At 44.4% G+C, this 18,129-nt stretch overlaps 1 protein-coding gene across 10 annotated transcripts in view; it reads left to right on the top strand.

Annotated features, from left to right (window-relative positions):
• NSDHL (NAD(P) dependent steroid dehydrogenase-like) overlaps positions 1-18,129 on the top strand; it is a 40,133-nt gene that overhangs the window by 4,022 nt on the left and 17,982 nt on the right. For 2 of the 10 annotated variants that reach the window (XM_056809200.1, XM_056809193.1), the window contains exons 2-3: positions 12,387-12,481; positions 14,536-14,662. The exons of 1 other annotated variant lie outside the window; for it this stretch is intronic. In XM_056809200.1, coding sequence (XP_056665178.1) covers positions 14,582-14,662 — 81 coding nt within the window. In that variant the 5' untranslated portion in view covers positions 12,387-12,481; positions 14,536-14,581. Of the gene's footprint in view, positions 1-1,295; positions 2,659-3,999; positions 4,059-12,386; positions 12,482-14,535; positions 14,663-18,129 lie in introns of those variants that run through there. 7 more of the 10 variants (XM_056809202.1, XM_056809194.1, XM_056809195.1 and 4 more) reach the window with 6 other exon arrangements.

The following is an 18,129-nucleotide window of genomic DNA, read 5'->3' as shown; positions in this document are numbered from 1 at the left end:
CCCCCTCCTCTACTGGGTTTTGGGGGGTTTTTGGACATGCCCCTGGGCTGCCAAACTCCTGTAATTGCTTACACTTAGGCCTTGGGGAGCTAGAATGGCCTTTGAAAAACACCTTTTCTTTCCTGCCTTCATAGCTGTTTCTCTTAGTATTAGTCCCATCAAAGATCTTCATCTCTCTCTGTCTCTCTGTCTGTCTCTCTGTCTCTGTCTATCTCCCTCCTCTCTCTCCCTCACCCCCACCCCTTCAAATGAACAAAAAGTTAATAATGAAAATTGGTTTCCCAAGCCAGTTAGGGTAGAGTGAATGCTGCTTTTGGAGTTGGAGGACTTGAGTTCAAATCCCACTTCCCTCACTCACTTCCCCTTGTCAGGCCTCAGTTTCCTTCCAGCTCCAAGTGTTGGATCTTTTTCCCTGTCCTTTAGCTTACCTCGAAGTTACTTAGAGACTTCATTAACTTGGCTGAGGAGTAACCCTGAACTGGTGATAAGATCCACAACAGCTTGGAAGTTTACCCCTGAGCTCCCCTTGAAGAAAGGGTCCTTTCTTAAAATTCTAAAGCAGTTGGAATGTGAACCCAGAGACTGCAGGGGACTGAGTGTTCTCTGGGCTCTTTAGCTGTGACATTTGCATATCCACAAAGTGCTAATTAGTTACTTGTTTATTAAAGGTCTGGGGATTGCTGGCCTGCTAAATCTCTCTGTGTGGCTGCCCTTGACCTCAGATGATTTGAGGAAAGGGAGGGGAGGTCTTTTGTCTCCCAGAAAGAGGAAGACTTGTTGAGGTGGCTTTTAGGCTTTGATGCTTGGTGTTTTGTGCGTCTTTTCTTTATCTCTCATGGACCAAGCTCTTTCTGCTGCCCCCCAACTGCCAGTGAGGGTGAGAGGTTAGGCACAGAGTTCTGAACTCAAGGGTTCAGCACAACCTGTTCTGCCTTGTCCCATAGGATGACCTGGACAGGACAAGGATTTGGAGGAAGGAAAGAAGTAACCTCTAGTTGCTTAATCTCCATTTAGCCAGAAAGTCATGGCCCTTTAAGCTCCCCAAACAGTTATTATTCAGAAAATGCTTTCCAGCTCTGTAGTTATTTTTCCCTCATTTATCAAGGCCATCATCCCCAATGCCATTTAATTTGGTGTGAGGAGTTATTCCCATAACTAGATTGCCACGCCCTTTACAGAGGTTATCTCATCTGGGATCTGTGAGTTAGCCCAGATTGGGGGGGGGGGGTGGATGGGGAAAAGACCTGGTGAAAGGAGTATAGTTCTAGCTTTGCCCCTCTGTGTGCTCCCTCATTTTCATGCACACAATGGCCATCTAGGCCTGGATTCCCAGGCATCCGATCCCCTTGAGTATAAATTGTAGTCTCTGTTCCTTCCTCAGGACTTTTGGAGGGGGAAGGAATCTTAGAGTTAGTTCATCTAATCCAGCTCTCCTCATTTTTTCACATGGACCTACATACAGATGTTAAATGACATGTGGAAGGGCATCCAGCCACCAAGTAACAGAGTTGGAATTGGAACCCAGGTCCTCTGACCCCAAATCCAGAAGGGGGGGTGGCATGCAGTCCATCTAAGGATGGCCTTGTCACCCATGATCGTTGTCTATATTTGGGGATGAGACTAAGAATATTGGTCCCTGGTTCTTTCCAGACTCCCCATACGATCAGGGTCCATGTGCCCTTTGGTTGGTGGCTCCAGACTGCCCCTATTGTTGGAGTCTGGCTGCCTCTTGGGGACCCACAATGAAGGTCTGGCTAGGAGCCAGCTCTATTCTTACTGTTGTTGGTTTGTTTCCCAGGAAGCTAGAGCTATGTCTCACCATCTTATATGGCTGCACTATAAGGCTTCTATCCTTAACCACCACCTTAGGCCCCTCGAGACAAAAGAGAACTTTGAAGTTCTAGCTGTGAGGTCTGAAAGCCTTGGATTAAGGTCCAACCTCAGCCATTTATTTATAGGGTCGGAGCTGGTCATTTAGTCCAACCTCCTTACTCTATTTTCTAGAGCAGGGCACCAAAGCCCAGAGGGGTAAAGGGATTTGCCCAAGGTCACACAGCTAATAAAGAAATGGCAGAATCCTGAATGGAACTCACATCTGCTGACTCCAAATCCAGCATTCCTTCCACCACACCACTGGTTAGCAGCATGACCAGGGGCAAGTCATTCTGCTCTTCTCTGTGCCTCAATTTTTCTCTTTTATAGAAGGGAGGCCATAGATTAGATCTGTTGCCACTAATCCTTAAGTAAGGACCCCCCTGGGCAGTATATTGACTGAGTTTGAAAATGTAATGTTATCTATGTTTTATTATGGTGGTTTTTATTTTGTGAAATATTTCCCAATGGCATTTGCATCTGGTTCAGTCTGCACTGGGGAGTGTCCTGAGCTGGTTTGGCCCCCTCTCAATTAGATGATTTCAGGAGTTGGTTTATACTTTGTCTTTGTATATCCAGTACCTGGCACACAGTAGGCACCTGATAGATATTTGTTGATTGGTTGATTGATCTCCTCCTGCTGTCCAAATCCCACCTCTGAGACCTTCAGTAAGGTCTCGTTAACCTCTAAAATAAAACAAAATGAGGAGATTGTGCCTGGCCTCCAACAGGCAGCCCAGCTCTCTGGCCAGGATCCTCTAGCCCTGTAATAACAGCCTATATAAGGTAATAGAATTACGAGAATCCAGTGGGATTATTAATGCATGTAAATGACTAATGTAAATGTCAGATCTTAATAGCTCAAATGCCCCCCAAACTAGCCCCAGCTATGTCCAAAAAACCTAGGGGGACTAGGAGAGCTGGGGTATTACAGGAGGGAGTCTGGAGGGGCCCCTGGCAGATCGGGTGGGGGAGATTGGACTAGATCAATGCCGGGGTCTCTACCTGCTCTCTGAATTTGGGCCCCTTATTTGGTGGCTGGGGCATTGGGGGGGGGGGGGGTGTGGAGTAAAGGGAGAAGAGACCAGGCAAAGCCACAGATTCTAGTAGGGAAAGAAGGTCTTTGGAACCCCACAGGGCCTCCGAAAATGCCAAGGTTTTTCTGGTTCCCATGGCAACAGGAGTAGACACTTAAGGGGGAGGGGAGCAGGCCTGAGTGGAGGCAGCAGAGTAAGGCTCTTTTTATATGTGGGTTGTTTGTAAATCAAGTTGATAAATCAGGGGCTTGGACAGCCTTTTGAATAGTTTGCTTTCCCAAGATCTGAACTTGATTATATGGTATGATTTCTATCACCTCACTCCCTAGCTGTGACCTTCCTCAAGACCTTCCCCTTCTGTGGGCCTCATTTTCCTCCTCTGTCAAATGAGAGGGTGGGACTAGATGACTTCTAAGGCCTAAATCTCTGGTCCTGTGATCTCCAAGGTCCTTTCTGCCCCTAAACCTTGAACCAATCTGTAATCTTCCCAAAGAAAGGGTTTTATTTCCTTTTTGGTTCCATCTGATCCCTCCTCCCTCTGTTCCCCCTGCCAAGTTCCTGTTCTAATGCTACAGATTATCCTTAATATTTCATGCTATCTTCTCTCGAGACATGTATTAGTTTTATGATGAATTGCTGATAGGTTCGATGATATGACCTTCAATAAACACTGTTCTGCCACACACATAAAAATGGAAGAGCTGGGACCAAATCTTGGAAGATGGCTTCACAGGAAGTCCTTCCAGTCCCCCATGTCTGCTGAAAGCTTTGTACCTTTTTCATTCTAACTGGTATTTATTGATATATGTGTCTTCCTTGCCCCTTTACCCCAGCCACTGAATTCTAAGCTCCTAGAGAACAGGGACACTTGTATCTTCCATCTTTATAACCCCAGACCTAAACTGTGCCTTGCAAAAAGTAAAGCTTAATAAATGATTACTGGATTGAATTAATTCCTCAGTGGGGAGGAAGGAGAGGGGAGATAGGAAAGAAATTCACAAAGGTGACAAAAGGACCAATTAGAGAAATAGAAAAATCTATTAAAAACCAAAGAAAGCAAACATGGTGCCTCTGGGCTTGCTTTAAGAAGCTGTGGCAAAGACACCAAAGAAAGCATCCAGCTGCTGTCCGGAGCTCTGGTGGTTACAGGTGAGTGACCTTCGGTGAGTAGCTATAACCGTAACTCACATTTCTAGGTTGACTTCTGTTTTCTCACACCAGCCTTGTGAGGTAAGTGAATGTCAGCATTATTATCCCCATTTTACAGATGAGGAAACCTTGACCCAGAGAGGGGAATTAATTTGCTCAGGCTCATGCAGCTGGGAAGAGCCATTATACCATTCTCCATGGGGCAAAGTCAGGTTGCTAGGAGGAAAGAGGGCAAAGAAATAAAGGAAGAAATGGTCTGAACAAACTGGAGACCAGGTCAGGTTATCAATCTAGGGGAGGAAAGTAATAGAATATTACCTGGAAGTGGCCTTTATCCTGATGCCCTATGGTATCTTTTGGCCATCTTTTGACCCTACTATGGGGCTGCCTTATAAAGGGAGACTTTGGGGACTTCATTCATCAGATTGCCCTGGCTAGGGGGCCAAGATGAAGCCCACCATAGTACAGTGGGAAAGGTACCAGATTTGGAGTTAGGACCTTGGTTCGAATCCCTGATTTTTCATTTGCTGCTTCTATGACCTGACCCCCATCAATTTCCCTGTCTGGGCTATGGTTTCCTTATCTGGGATATTAAAGTGGTTGGACTAGAGCAGGGGTTCTGCACCTTGTTTGTGTCATGGACCCCTGTGGCAGTCTGCTGATGTTTATGAGCCTTTCTCAGAATCGGGTTTTTTGATTCCTGAAAAGAAATCCAGAGCATTATGAAGGGAATTGTTTTGTGAAATTCTGTTATTGAGATATTTCAAAAAGCAAGCTAGTGTACCCCAAGTTCATAAGTAGAGGATTAAATGATCTCCAAGGTCCCTTCCATCTTGAATCTCGGAGCCTTTGAAAGCAAACGGCATTTTGGCTAGCTTTCTGTTTTCGGTAGTAGATTGTTTAGGGAAGGGAGTAAGGTGATATGTTTGATGGCTAGGCAGTCAGGAGATATCTGTGTTGCCATGTCGGTTCTGTTATTGACCAGCTGTGTGCCCTGCGCCACACCACTTCGAACTTCCACACCTCGGTTTTCTTGGCTGGTCTGGTTTCATTTCTGGTTTCTCCTCTGCCGGTCTAATGTAAATCTTTAGCTTCTTGATGATGTCTCTGTTTTAATATACTCTTGGAACCGTCTGTTCCGTGTCCCCCATTTTAATTTCCAAGAAACAAGCTCCCCCGGGAGCCATGTTGAAAATATTCCATTTTGCTGATTTCTGTATAAAAAATGGCATGTTTTCGTATTGGCTCAAGCTGACGCACGTGAGGATAGAGACCAGCTCAAACCGGGTTTCTTAGGTAACAGCAGAGAGGCAGCGTTGCAAAAAAGCAAACGCCTCATTATTTGCATCATTAATACTAATTGGGGAAGTTTTTCTGTTACGTGTTCTGCATTTGAATTTGGAGAGAAAGGCCTTCATTTTGTTTTTTTCCCAGGACTCCTGCTTTGCAGCAGCTCCTCAAAGAAATGTACCAACTATGCCAATTAGTATGTGCACAGAAAAAAAGCTGCTCTTCTCTCTCTCCTTGCTGCTTCCCAGCTGCATCACCCCTTGAGAGGCCTGAGCCCTTTCATAGGAGCTATGTGGGGCCACTGGTCATGGGGTTTTCAAAGAACTAAGTGGTAAGGGGAGTGACTGTCTGGGACATTCTTTACATCGCAGACACTGGTTCCCCACTCCAACGTGCAGGGAAGGGTCTCGGGAACCTCTTCCCACCCTGAGTAGGAAAACACTCTTGATGTATTTTGATTTTTTTCCCTGCCTCTCACAAAAGGCTTTTGCTCTCTGTATTTTGCACAGAGTGTATGAAAAGAACTTTCCCAAAATGGAAAAATCTTTTGGGGGGGAGGGGGGTGTTTGTATGTCTGCGTGTCTGTCTGTCTATATCTGTGTGTATGTGTCTGTGTGTGAGTCTCTATGTGTGTCTGTGCTTGTGACTGTGTGTGCATGTGCATCTGTTTGTGTGTATGTCTGTGTGTCTCTAAATGTGTCTGTATGTGTGTCTGTGTCTTTAACTCCTTCATTTGAGGTACATTTTGTACTACCTTCAGGCTGGTGGCCTGTGTTCTCTTCACAAAAAATCTTACCATGAACCTTGGCTATCTGGGTCTCAGTTTCCCAGGTTGACCTGTAGTGAGAGGAGAGAGAGCAGGATCCCTTCCTGTCCTCTCCTCTCACTTCAGGTCTAAATCAACTGATTGCCTCTCCAAAGACAAAAATTCCTAGCAAAAGAGTAAAGCCAAAAGATGAAGTGCGTTCCCTCCTCTCTGGCCCAAGGGAGATAGTGGTCAACAAATGGAATTGGCAGGAAGGCATAGAGGCTTCTTACCAGTTCTCAAACTGATAAAAAAAAACCTCCCTTCCAGCCCTCCTTATCCCATCCCCATGGCCAGAACCATTTTGTCCCTTTTTTCCACCTTCAAGGCTGCCCTTGATCAGTTTGAGCCTGATATCAACTTGATACAATGGGTGAGAGTGTGGTAGGGAGTTAGACTGTGATTTTTCCCAGCTCAGGGTGGGGTAGCACCAAGAACTACCCAGTTTAGAGATAACATTCTTTAAATTCATAGTCTTTTCCTAGCTCAGTGGGACTTGGTAACTTTTTAAAATATTCAATGTTTGACATTGGGGAAAAAAATACTTTGTTTTCTTCTTCCGATTTGCTCATTTTGTTCATCAGGATGTACCGGATGGAATTTGTTACTCTGGTGGTGGTTACCTTTGAAACTAAGTTTAGGGTACTTCTTGTTACTCGGGAACCCCTGGACTTGTAACATTGCAACATCAGTAGCTGGATGTCAAGGTTGAAAGTATTGCTGACGCGCTCAGTTCCAACTTTCTGTACAAAGTTGGGGGAGGAGTGGGTCACAGGAAACTGGTTCCTGTTTCTGGGGCCATAGGGTATCCACTGGCAAAATGGAGCGACTGGCCAATGTGGGCCATTTGAGGGAAAGAACCAAACTTGGCTCTCTGTTGTTTCCTCGACTTCCTTTTCTTTCGCCTGATCCGTCATGAAAAGTAGAATCTATTGGTCTAAAAGGGTCAAATGTTGGGGCCCAGCAACTACTTCTGACTACCCAGGGGTGTCTTTGGTCAAATTAAGCTCATTCAGGGCTTCAGTTGGCTTAAGATGACTGGTCTCCCTTGCAAAGCTTCATGGTGAGGTTTGGGGAATCTCAATTCCTTTTTTCTCAAAAATATTTAAGGTCCCCATTTATGGGGTATTATGACTGAAGGGGGGAGGGTGAATAAATCTATCTCTTCCTCTAAAATTATTCTTATTAAGGAAAAAAGCAATTTTAAATTTCCCAATCTTTAGTTTCAGTAGGCCTTAGAAGAGTAAGAGGGGACCCAGTTTTTCTCTACTCAGGGCCCTTGTGTTACTGGTACCCCTTCACCCCATTCTCTAGCATATCAATATCCCTTAGTTTGTGTGCACCACATCCAGTTTCTAGAGACTGAGAGGCTCCCAGAAGATGGCATTTCAGGAAGACTAGTGTCTTCTACATAATATTCACAGATGTGCCCCAAGATCACGGGGACTTAGATTTCAAGATGGAAGAGACCTCAGAGACCACTGGGTCCATTTTTACAAATAGAGAAACTGAAGAACAATGTGATTAAATGATTTACCAGTAGTCACATAAGCAGTAAGTGGTAGAGCTCTGATTTGAACCCAGGCCCTGTGGTTCCTAATCTAGTGTTACTGAAGCCTATTGGCCCACTGCCCATTTTGAGAAACATCAAATAATTTTTAGCATTTTATATAGCACTTGAAGGTTTGTAAAACAATTTACATATATTATCTCATTTGATCCTTACAACAACCTTGAGAAGTGTTGTGCCTTATGCCTTTTACAGATGAGGAAGCTGAAATGCACAGTGGTTAAATGTCTTGTCTAGTGCCACCATTACTAAATGTCTGCAGCCTCTTGTCCCTTATACCACCTAGCTGTCCTATGTGAATGAAGGCACGCTGGTGTAAATATGGAACCATCGTAGGTTTTGCCAACTTAAGAGAGTGTCAAAATAGAGACATGAGATCCAGTGCTATTCAGTGTGTCTAAGTGGGTCCTGGCAAGGACAATTCCTACATAAAGGACTTTCTGACTATTGGAAGGAATTAGAGAGGCAGCCTAAGAGTTAGGCAGACTTGATGCCCCTAGTCCGACTAACTGTGTGACCAAGCATGGACAAGGCAGCCTCTCAGAGCCCCGAGGATACTCTCTAAGCCTTACATAGGAGTTGCCAGGCTAGAGATCGAGAGGGGATTCCTTTCCCAGTGAAATCACAAACCCTTTACCCAATCAAACTAGGGTAGACTTGCCTCCTTTTGCCATTTCAATAAAAATGGCATCCATGACTGGGAACCCCAGCTGCATAGGTTCTCTCCTCTCAGAGGGTTGTGTTGGAGGCATGCCTTTCCTTTAAAAAAAGATTCATTCTTTCTCTGTCTCTCTCCCTCTCTGTCTCTCTGTCTCTCTGTCTCTCTCTCTCTCTCTCTCTCTCTCTCTCTCTCTCTCTCTCTCTCTCTCTCTCTCTCTTCCTCTCTCTCACTCTCTCTCACTCTCTGTCTCTCTCACTCCCTCTCTCTCTCTCTCTCTCTCTGTCTCTCTCTGTCTCTCTCTCTCTCTCTCTCTCTCTTCCTCTCTCTTCCTCTCTCTCTCTCTCTCACTCTCTCTGACTCTCTGTCTCTCTCACTCACTCTCTCTCTCTCTCTCTCTCTGTTTTTCTCTCTCTCCCTTCTCTCCCTCTCTCTCCCCACCCTGCCACCTTCCCCCTGTATCTTATTATGATCTTAAGTTCTCAAAAGCCATATCAGTGGGAGTTAGGGGGATGGTAGATAAGATCTGGCAGGTGTTGACCAGCTGACAGGGAGCTTGGCAATGTAGTACATGTGTGCGCCTAATGTATTGTGTGTCTGTGTGTGCGCGCAACATATTCTCTATGTGTCTGTGTGTTCTGAAGACCTCCCTTTCTAGGTTCAGAGGCTTGGCACCAGGTCGGCCACAGGACAATGAAGTCTTTGGCCCTAGCAACTGAATATAAATACTAAAATGAAGTATGGAGTATTTAGAGATATAGCATGGCACAGTGACTAGAGGGCCAGCCTTGGAGTCGGGAAGCCTTGGGTTCAAGTTCTACCTCTTGTTGTTACTCAAACTTGGGACAGGTCACTTATCTTCTCAGGACCTAGGCAAGTCTCTTTTTTTTAAACCCTTACCATCTATGTTAGAATCAACACAGAGTATTGGTTCCAAGGCAGAAGAGCAGTAAGGGCTAGATTATTGGGGTTAAGTGACTTGCCCAGGGTCATACAGCTAGGAAGTGTCTTAACAGATTTGAACCCAGGCCCTCCTGACTCCAGGCCTAACACTCTTCCACTGTGCTACCTAGGCATCTCTTTAAGACCATAAATTACAAGTGATCTGCTTGCCAGTCTACATCAGGGGAAGAAATTTCCTCACTGCGAAATCTCTATACTGATTTTAAAAAATCACAGGTCTGGACCCCAAGCAAACATTGGCCACAAATCACAATACTGTCTTAGATGTTTGAGTGGAAGAGAGTGTCGATAGAATTATGTCATATGTTGTTTTGACCCTGGGGCCTCTATCTATAAATGAGGGGATTACGTCATGTGCTGGAAGGCCATTGGTCTTTCCTAGTTCCAAGGCCAGCTGCAGTCTTTGGGACTTGGATGTGGGGGAAAGGGGGGAGCTGATTCCAGGAAGTGGTTAAGAAGGAGCTAGATTGTCTGTTCCACTTCAGGTAGCTCATTTAATTGGGAGATGTTGGCTCTTGGGGCTCTCACTAGCAGAGCTGGACTATCTGGGATGTGTTCTGATGCACTGGTTAAGTAATTGCCGGGTCAGCATCTTCCCCTCTGCCATGTTCGGACGAGGGGTACTGGGTGCACTTGGAGGGATACATTGTGGTTTCCTCAGCATCTTGGGACAAAAGCAAATAAACAGCTACTCTCAAAGTAGCTGGCTATATGGCCTTGACTACTCAGGCCAGATATTCTAGGGGGGGATAACTATGTGTATTCAGTAACACTTTGAACAACATGCTGACCTGGATTTAAACAATAGACCCGTTTCTAAAATGTTTGTATACAAAATATGTCTATCCATTCCCATTTTCCAATTGGTATCCATTAGGATTTCAGTACTCTGCTCTCCCAAAGGGGGAGGAGGTGTCTCACAGTTTGTGTCTGTTACATTAAAGAATCCTCGTCTTGGTGAAAGGAAACTTTTGTTAATGGCATCAACTCCTCTCCAATTCCTTGGTGGGCTTTTACAAATATCCATTTTTCTATCGTTGCTATATTGGCCCTAAGAGCCATGACTAAGTTAGGACAGCCTAGTCTTTATCCCCTGATGCCAAATTTAGAGACCACTAAAGCGACATAGAAATAACAGTTGGCAAGAATAGTTAAACTAGGAAGCTGCCAGGTGGTGGACTAGGCTGATCTCCCTGATCTTCCCTGCTCCCCAGTAGCCTCACCCTGCTCTGCCCCAACTGAGGGCTTGTTTGCCCTGGGCATGATGCATAGTACTTCAATGCAAAAAATTCCTAGTTATAGCTCTGGGCACTCCATGTACCAGTGCAGATTATAACTGTGCCATGCCTTGCCATCCTGAGGGATTCTTGGCCTCATCTTCCCAGAGGTGCTCTAAGAAGAGGATCTGGCCAATGAACCGAAGGCCTTCTAAGTCTCTTAATATTTCATCTCATAGATGCTAGCACCATACTTAGGCTCTCATTCTGTTAGTCCTCGTACGTGATGGGTAAAAAGCAGAAGAATGAAAGTACCTTGGTGGGACTGGCCCACTCTTGCTTTCCAGAAATTCCAGCATGTTCCACGGCATACATCTATACCCCCAATTTTTTTTTGATTTTGAAGGTTTGGGGATCATTATAAATGAACACAAAATACTTATTAAATGAAATAATACAAAATAATATTAAAACTATTATATAAGAATTCTACTCTTTTACTTCAATTCCTTAAGAATAATAAATAAGATAGTAGTAAGGATTGGGCCTTTTTTCATTGATTTAGGGAACTCTCATGGGAGGAAACATCACCAATTCAGTTCAGCACCTTCTCTGCAACTTAGTGTTTAAAGAGAGCCACAAAACCATACTTAAGAGATCCCTGTAGGCCACAGCACTCAACAGCTTTACTTGGCATCTCTGACCTAGAGGACTCAGGGGATAAATCATTTGCCCAGGGTCACACAGCCAGTATGTTAGGGTGAGAACTTGAACCTTGGTCTTTCTGGCACACAGTAGACACTTGATAAATGCTTGTTGATGGTCTGACTGACTTCCTGCCCTTTGTGTGTAAGTGATGTGACGAAGAAAAGCATGGATTGGATTCAAAAAGACCAACAGTGTTCATTGTCCACCCAATAACTTTAAACTACCCCTGGGCAGGTTTAAAAAGAAAAAGGAAAAACGCTCTCTAGCCATTACAACAGGGCTACCTTTAAAAGATGTAGTTGGGGCAGTTGGATGGCTCAGTGGATTGAGAGCCAGGCCTAGAGAGTGGAAGTCCTGGGTTCAAATGTGGCCTCAGACACATCCTAGCTGGATGACCCTGGGCAAGTCACTTAACCTCCATTGCCTAGCCCTTGCCACTCTTCTATCTTAGAAATGATACAAAACAGAAGGTGAAGGTTTTTTAAAAAGGAAAAAAATAGTATATCTGGCAGCCAGAGTCCTTCATTGACCAAAGGAAGATTTTTACTAGCTGGAGATATTGAGAAATCTAGTCTAGTCATAGAGCTTGGGGGAGGGTAAAATAAAAATGGAGGAGAGCTGCAAGCTGAGGGGTGCTACATACAGTTCATGCAGGAGAACAATGCAAAGGTACTAAGATCAGAAAGGAAGGAGCCTGAGATTAGAGTCCCTTTAAGGAAGAACATCTTCCCTTTTTTATATGATCTGGACCTCTTGGGTAGTAAGCCTGAGGAAGCCTATGGACTCCTTTCTCAGATTCATATTTTTAAATGCACAGAATAAAACACATAGAATTACAAAGGAACCTCAATTATGTCAAAATAAAGTTATCCAATTTTTTAAAGAAACAGTTTCACAGACTTTACAAAATCAAGGCTCAAAGAGTAGAAGTGATTTGCCTAAAGTCACTTGAGTAATAAGGGCCAGAGCTGGAGTTTGAACTCAGGTCTAAATATGGTGCTTTTTCTTTACATACTTTAGTCTCCCCCATAAGGCAGTTAGGTTGTGGAGCAAATATTTGTTTCTGATCTTGGCCATTTCATTAAGTCTGCTTAGTTAGCATTTGTTCCTTTGACAGAAACAGCATAGCATAGTGAAAGGAGAGCCAACCCAAAGCCCGGAAGACCTGGGATCAAGCCCTGCCTTTGACACACCCTGGCCGAGTGACCCTGAGTAAGTCACCCTTTTTCTCAGTGTCCTGGGGCAATTCTCTAAGGCTATAAGGTGCAAAGAAGGTGGCAGCCTACCTTGGCTGCATAGGGGGAGTTTCTTCACCCTAGAGTTCTCAGTATCAGTGAGATCAAAGGTCAGAGTGTTCCCCAATCCTTTGACCAAAATTTGCCAAATATTTATTGTATACATAGTCCTGTGCCAAGTCCTGGAAGATCTGCCAAAAAAGAGAAAGCAGCCCCTTGCCCTCCCAGAACTTAGCTGAAAGAGTCATGTAGTAGGGAAGCCTAGTATACTGGCTCTGGAGGCTAAGGACCTGGCTTCAAATTCTGCCTCTGATATTTAATATCTGTGTAACCTTGGGCAAGTCACCTGTAAAATGAGAAGGGATAGGGAGTGGCACAGATGGCTCCCCAAGGACCCTCCCAACTCCAGATGAGTGATCTTCTCAGGTCATGTAAGTAGTTCAGTGTCAGTGTAATAAAGCAGACAGAGGGCCTACCTTGCAGGCCAGAAGGGCAGACATCTTGACTTCAAGTCCTGACTTTGATATACGCTGGGTAAGCAGATTACCATGCCCCAAACACTCCCTTAAAACTGGAAGTTATCATTGCCAAGGTTGCCTATATGCATAGGTGAAGAGGGTTGCCTTATCAGGAGTTTTCTATTAATGAAATCCTGATTAAAATGAAAAGTCTTGTTTTGTTTGTTAAGGGGGGCAGAAATGTTAGAGTTAGCTAGCCTTGCTATCAGTGAATGTTTGAAATGTTTGATTCCTAAAGGTTAGTGACAAAGTACTTGTAATACAGAAAAAACCACTCACTCCTAATGGCCTGTAGGTAACTTTAGTCAAACTAAGGTCATTCCATGCCTCTGTTTACCCACGGTGACTCTCCTCCCTCTCAAAGCTTTCCAGGGAGTTTTTGGAGATCATAATTCCTTTTTTAAAGCCAAAATATAGACATTCCCAGTTTGGAGCATAAAGGGATAACTTAATCCTTAGTTTTTCTAAAATTTTCTTTAGCTAATTGACTAGACCTTCTTAAAAGAATTGAGAGGGACAACCCAGGAGAATACAGTTTCTTTCTACTCAAGACTTACATGATGCTAGTACTTCCCAAACCCTAGCCAGACTACTACTATTCATGAAAGTATCCCTTTATTTTGTGTACTTCAGCATTCTAGACTTCCCAGATAGAATTTGTGAATGGTCCCCAGGGTCATAGGAATCTAGCTGTAGAACTAGAAGGGACATCAGAAGTCATCTGGAAAACCCCAAGGAAGAAACCGAAACCCAGAAAATTAAAATGACTTGCCCAAAGTCACAAACAATAAATATGTGGCAGAGCCAGGATTCTGTTTGGGGCCTCTGACTCATAGGCCATTATTAAGATCTCTTTGTGTGTTTCCCGAGCCAACAGGGGGGAAAGACCTGCCCCTCTGACCTCTTAGGAAGACAGTGTAGTAGACTTGCAAAATCTCCAGTGGACACATGGGTTCCCTCTTTTTCATATGAGATGCTAAGACTCAATTATCAATTTTCTTGTACCATGATCTGGGTTAGCATATGGAAATAACCTGGGGCATTATGCATGGGTCATCCACTTGGACCCACAACACACTTGAGTGAACTTTCGATACTTTCAAAGTCGTTTTTTAATCCAGGCAGATCTTTTTTACCCTTGGCAATGGTGACCAAGTGTGGTTTCAGTGTTTATCCTGGCTTACGTTGATCCCGTGCGTTCCCCGTAAAAGAGATATCACATAGAAGGCACTCTTGTGAGTTGTGATCGTTCGGCAAGGTTCCTTATCTGGCATAGGATGAAGCGTTCTTACAAGTCCGGTTAGGGCTCTTTGATGTCTGTGAGGGCAGCCAGGACCATGTCTGTCTGTTTGTCTGTGTGTGTGTTGGGGGTGGAGGGGACACATAGCATGATGGCCATCCTCTCTCAGGCCCTCTCCCAAACCCTATCTGAGGAACCTGAAGGGAGCTGGTGCTTGAAGGCCTCGGGGTTGTCACCGTTTCAATGTCTGTCTCTACATCTGTCTGTCTTTAGGAAGAGAAAGTTGGTCATCAGACTGGACCCAATATTTGAACAGAAAATGGAGAGCACAATTGGTGAGCATATGGTGCGCAAGCCTGAAGAAAAACAAGTGGCAGAAAACATTAGTGACCAGCAGCAGGTAAGGGGATGGGGGGTACCTCAGCAGGCCATTGACCCACACACCCTGGGATGGTAAAGCAGTTAACCAGCTCCCAGGCACGTAGATGAAAAGACTACTTAAAGGACACCATACTGTGAATAGCTGGTTCTGGAGATCAGATAATGACATATACCACCCTCTTCTTCCTCTTCTTGGCAGAGAGGTGGGGATCCGCTAGGGCAGAATGGTATATATGTTGTCAGATGAAGTCACTGTAAGTCATATTGACAGGCCATGATGTTCTTTTAATTTTTGTACCCGCCTACTTCCGAAAGGACTTGTAGTAGCTGACAAGTTAGAGCACAGTGCCAAATAGGCAGTTTTAGGGTTAAATGAGAGCTCCGATTTAAAAAACCCTTTTCTCACAGCAAGCATGTGAGGAGAGGTTGGTGAAAGCGGCCCAGACAAAGATGGTTCGGCAAGATAACTGAAAATGAGCTTGGTGCCAGTTGATACTGTTCTGAGAGTCAATAAAAGAAGAAAGAGCCGTTCAGGAAATTACCGTTGCCTGAGTCTGAAGTCAAATGCTCAGGGTACTGATAAGAAGAATTGAGAGAAATGGGGAAAATGTAATAATGATCGCATCTGGCAGACAGGAGAATTGACTAAGAGTTGGGCCAGCCTGAGCAAGGCAGCATTTGGCCATGTTGCCTTTGAACTAAAGGCCACTGAGGCAGAGAAATGGGAGATAAAGAAATGGGACATAAAAGCTGTCTCAAGGAGAGGATGCAAATGATGGCCCTGGAAATGCTGATGGCAACCTAGTTGGATTTGGTTGTAATGGTGTTGCTGAGCAATGAATTCCATAAGCGTCTGGCCTATTTGGAGAGGCGTGTGTCTTCCGTTCATCATGGCAGCCGATTTGACAAGGTCAGCCTTGATATTGGTGAAAGTGATGGGAAAGAGATAGCTAATGTGTGCAGAAGAGTCTTGGTTATCATAATGAAAACTACCATTTAGATGGGGTGTTCAGGTTGGCAAAGCCCTTTCTAAATATTATCTCATTTGATCTTGGGAGATGACTGATGTTGTTATTGAGGCTCAGAAATGTAAAATAACTTGGCCATGGGGACACAGGTGTGTGAGTGTCAGATCCAAGATTCAACCTCAGGTCCTCATGACTCAAGTCCATTGGTCTTTCCACTACAGTCTCACTGCCTCTCAGATCCCATGAGGCCAGTGAAATAATACAATGAACCTGAGGAAGCCAACAAGCATGGGCAGAAATCACCTCCACCAAGGAGGGGATTTTGGGGACTTATTCTGAAATAATAACTGATAATATGAGATGGTATTTCAATTGTGTTTTTGTGTCTGCAGAGTGCTTTATGTGTATGATGGCCAAAACTTTGTAATGTTGGATAGTCTAGGCAGAGCTGAGCTAGCATTAGGAGCAAAAGAACATGACTGTTATATGCTAAGATGTTCTGAATCAGAACCTCTGGGATACAAAGGGATGTCCAGAGATTGCTGAGTCCATTCTCTCCACTCTAGAACTGCAATGCTGTGAGATAAATTGTAAAGATGGGTGTCTTAGAAAATCCTCAGAGCTTCTCTGAGAAATCCATTTGTGAAGCTCACAATCTTTGTTTTCAATCTGGAGGTTTTTCTCTCATTTCTAACTCCAATGTTTCTTCCTATCATCTAAGCCTACTCCCCCTGTTCATTCCATCTTTCATGGCCTTGGCAAGTAGTGGTGCTCTGTATCCATTATATCCATTTGTTGGACACATAGTTTAAAGCGTTCTCCATTACTTTAAAGACAGTTGCCATTTTCTCTATAGGTCAGATGCCATTTCCATGAAAATCTCTATAGAGCATATGGATTTCCAAATCCCAGCCAGTACCCCTACTTGCTTCCAATATATTCAACACAGCATACCATTACAAGAAGAGAATTTGGATTGTTCCCAGAAATCTCTTTGAATGGGTTTCAGGTTTCAATCCCTGTAATGATCATGAAACATCACATCATAATGTAGCATGGCAAGAGAGCTCGCATAACATTTTGAGATGGCACCTGATATGTCAAGAGGTGATTTCCCTTTGAAAAAGTGAGAGAGCCCCTTACTCTCTCCATTATCGATACTAGTGAGAACATAACTAGTCCATCTGAAATTGACTTACTTGGGGCTTTGGAGTATCGCCAAAACCCAACTCGCCGCCCTCCCCCAACCCTCCCAGCGGTCCCCCTTTCAGCTCAATCCTGTTGATAACCTGAGACTTGCTCTAGTGCTGGAGAGGGCTCGTGCCTGTCAATAATTCTTGTGCAGAGGTGTTGGGTGCGGTTCAGAGATAAGCGACAAAATAGGGTTGAGAATCAAAGCATTACTCAAAGTGACTAGGAGCTGGCGTTTCTAGAGTGGGGAGTGGAGTTTATCTCAAGTCTTTGAGTCTCCCTCCCCCAACATCTACCAATCCTTGACTTTGCTGGCTGGCTGTGAGATCAAGAAATGAGGTATTGGACGTGATAAAAGTGAAACATAGATATGGTCTCGAAAGCGGCTTTGGAGAAATGCCCCTGGGAAGCAACTGGGGGTAGAGTGGGGGAATGGGATATGCTTTATACTCTGCAGTTTCTTCCCAGAGTTAGAATCTTTGCTCTCTGTATGTGGTTCCTCTCTCATATGTAGCCGCCGGTGATAACAATCTCAGAGTTGGACTTTAGCTGACAAATTGTTGATGTTGCCCAAACCAAATGGAATCAATAGAGTGCTTTGCTAATACGATAAGCTTAGCTCTTCAGCGTTCAAAGAAGGGAAAAAAGTAAAGCCCCTGACCTGAATAGATAGCAGAACACTGAACAACTGTTAACTCATTAATCCATACTCACCCCAAACCTAAAATCTCAGGAAATAAAGGTTCAATTAATGCCATTCCATTTGAAGATGAATAAACTGAGGCTCAGAGAGGTCAAATGACTTGTCCAAAGTTGCCCAACCACTTAGGAGAAAGCCCACTGTATGCCTGTGTGCCCCTGCTATGAAGACCACTGGGACTGTGCTTTCTACTTTTTTGGGGGGGAAGAGCATACTCTGTTGGAGTGCCAGCTTCCTTTGTCATAAAGGTGCACAGGAAGGGAGAACGGGGGAGGCATTAGAAATCAGGAATGAGAATGTCTTCCTCCTTCTGTTGGCGTTGGCACTGTCATCGTCAGAGCTAATTCACCTGCTTTCAGAGTAACTGCCTGCTGTCTCCCATGGGTATGCATTCTGCCAGGGAAACATGGCATATCTCTTGTTCATCAGAGCCAACCAGAGCTGAATTCAGTGAATCATCGGATCTGTAATCCCTACCAATGCAGATCTCATCTGTACCTCTAATGAGAGGGAAAATTGTCTCCCCACATTGGCGCTAGGGTCACTAACCCAAGTCACATCTGAGAGGTCAGTGGTTCTGAATGTCGCAACTGCTATCATCCCTGTCTGCCTCTCTTCATAATCTTT

This window comes from Monodelphis domestica, chromosome X (assembly GCF_027887165.1).
Source record: "Monodelphis domestica isolate mMonDom1 chromosome X, mMonDom1.pri, whole genome shotgun sequence".
Classification (NCBI taxonomy): Eukaryota; Metazoa; Chordata; class Mammalia; order Didelphimorphia; family Didelphidae; genus Monodelphis; species Monodelphis domestica.
Note: the sequence above shows the minus strand (reverse complement) of the source record. Positions and strands in the feature narration are given on the sequence as shown.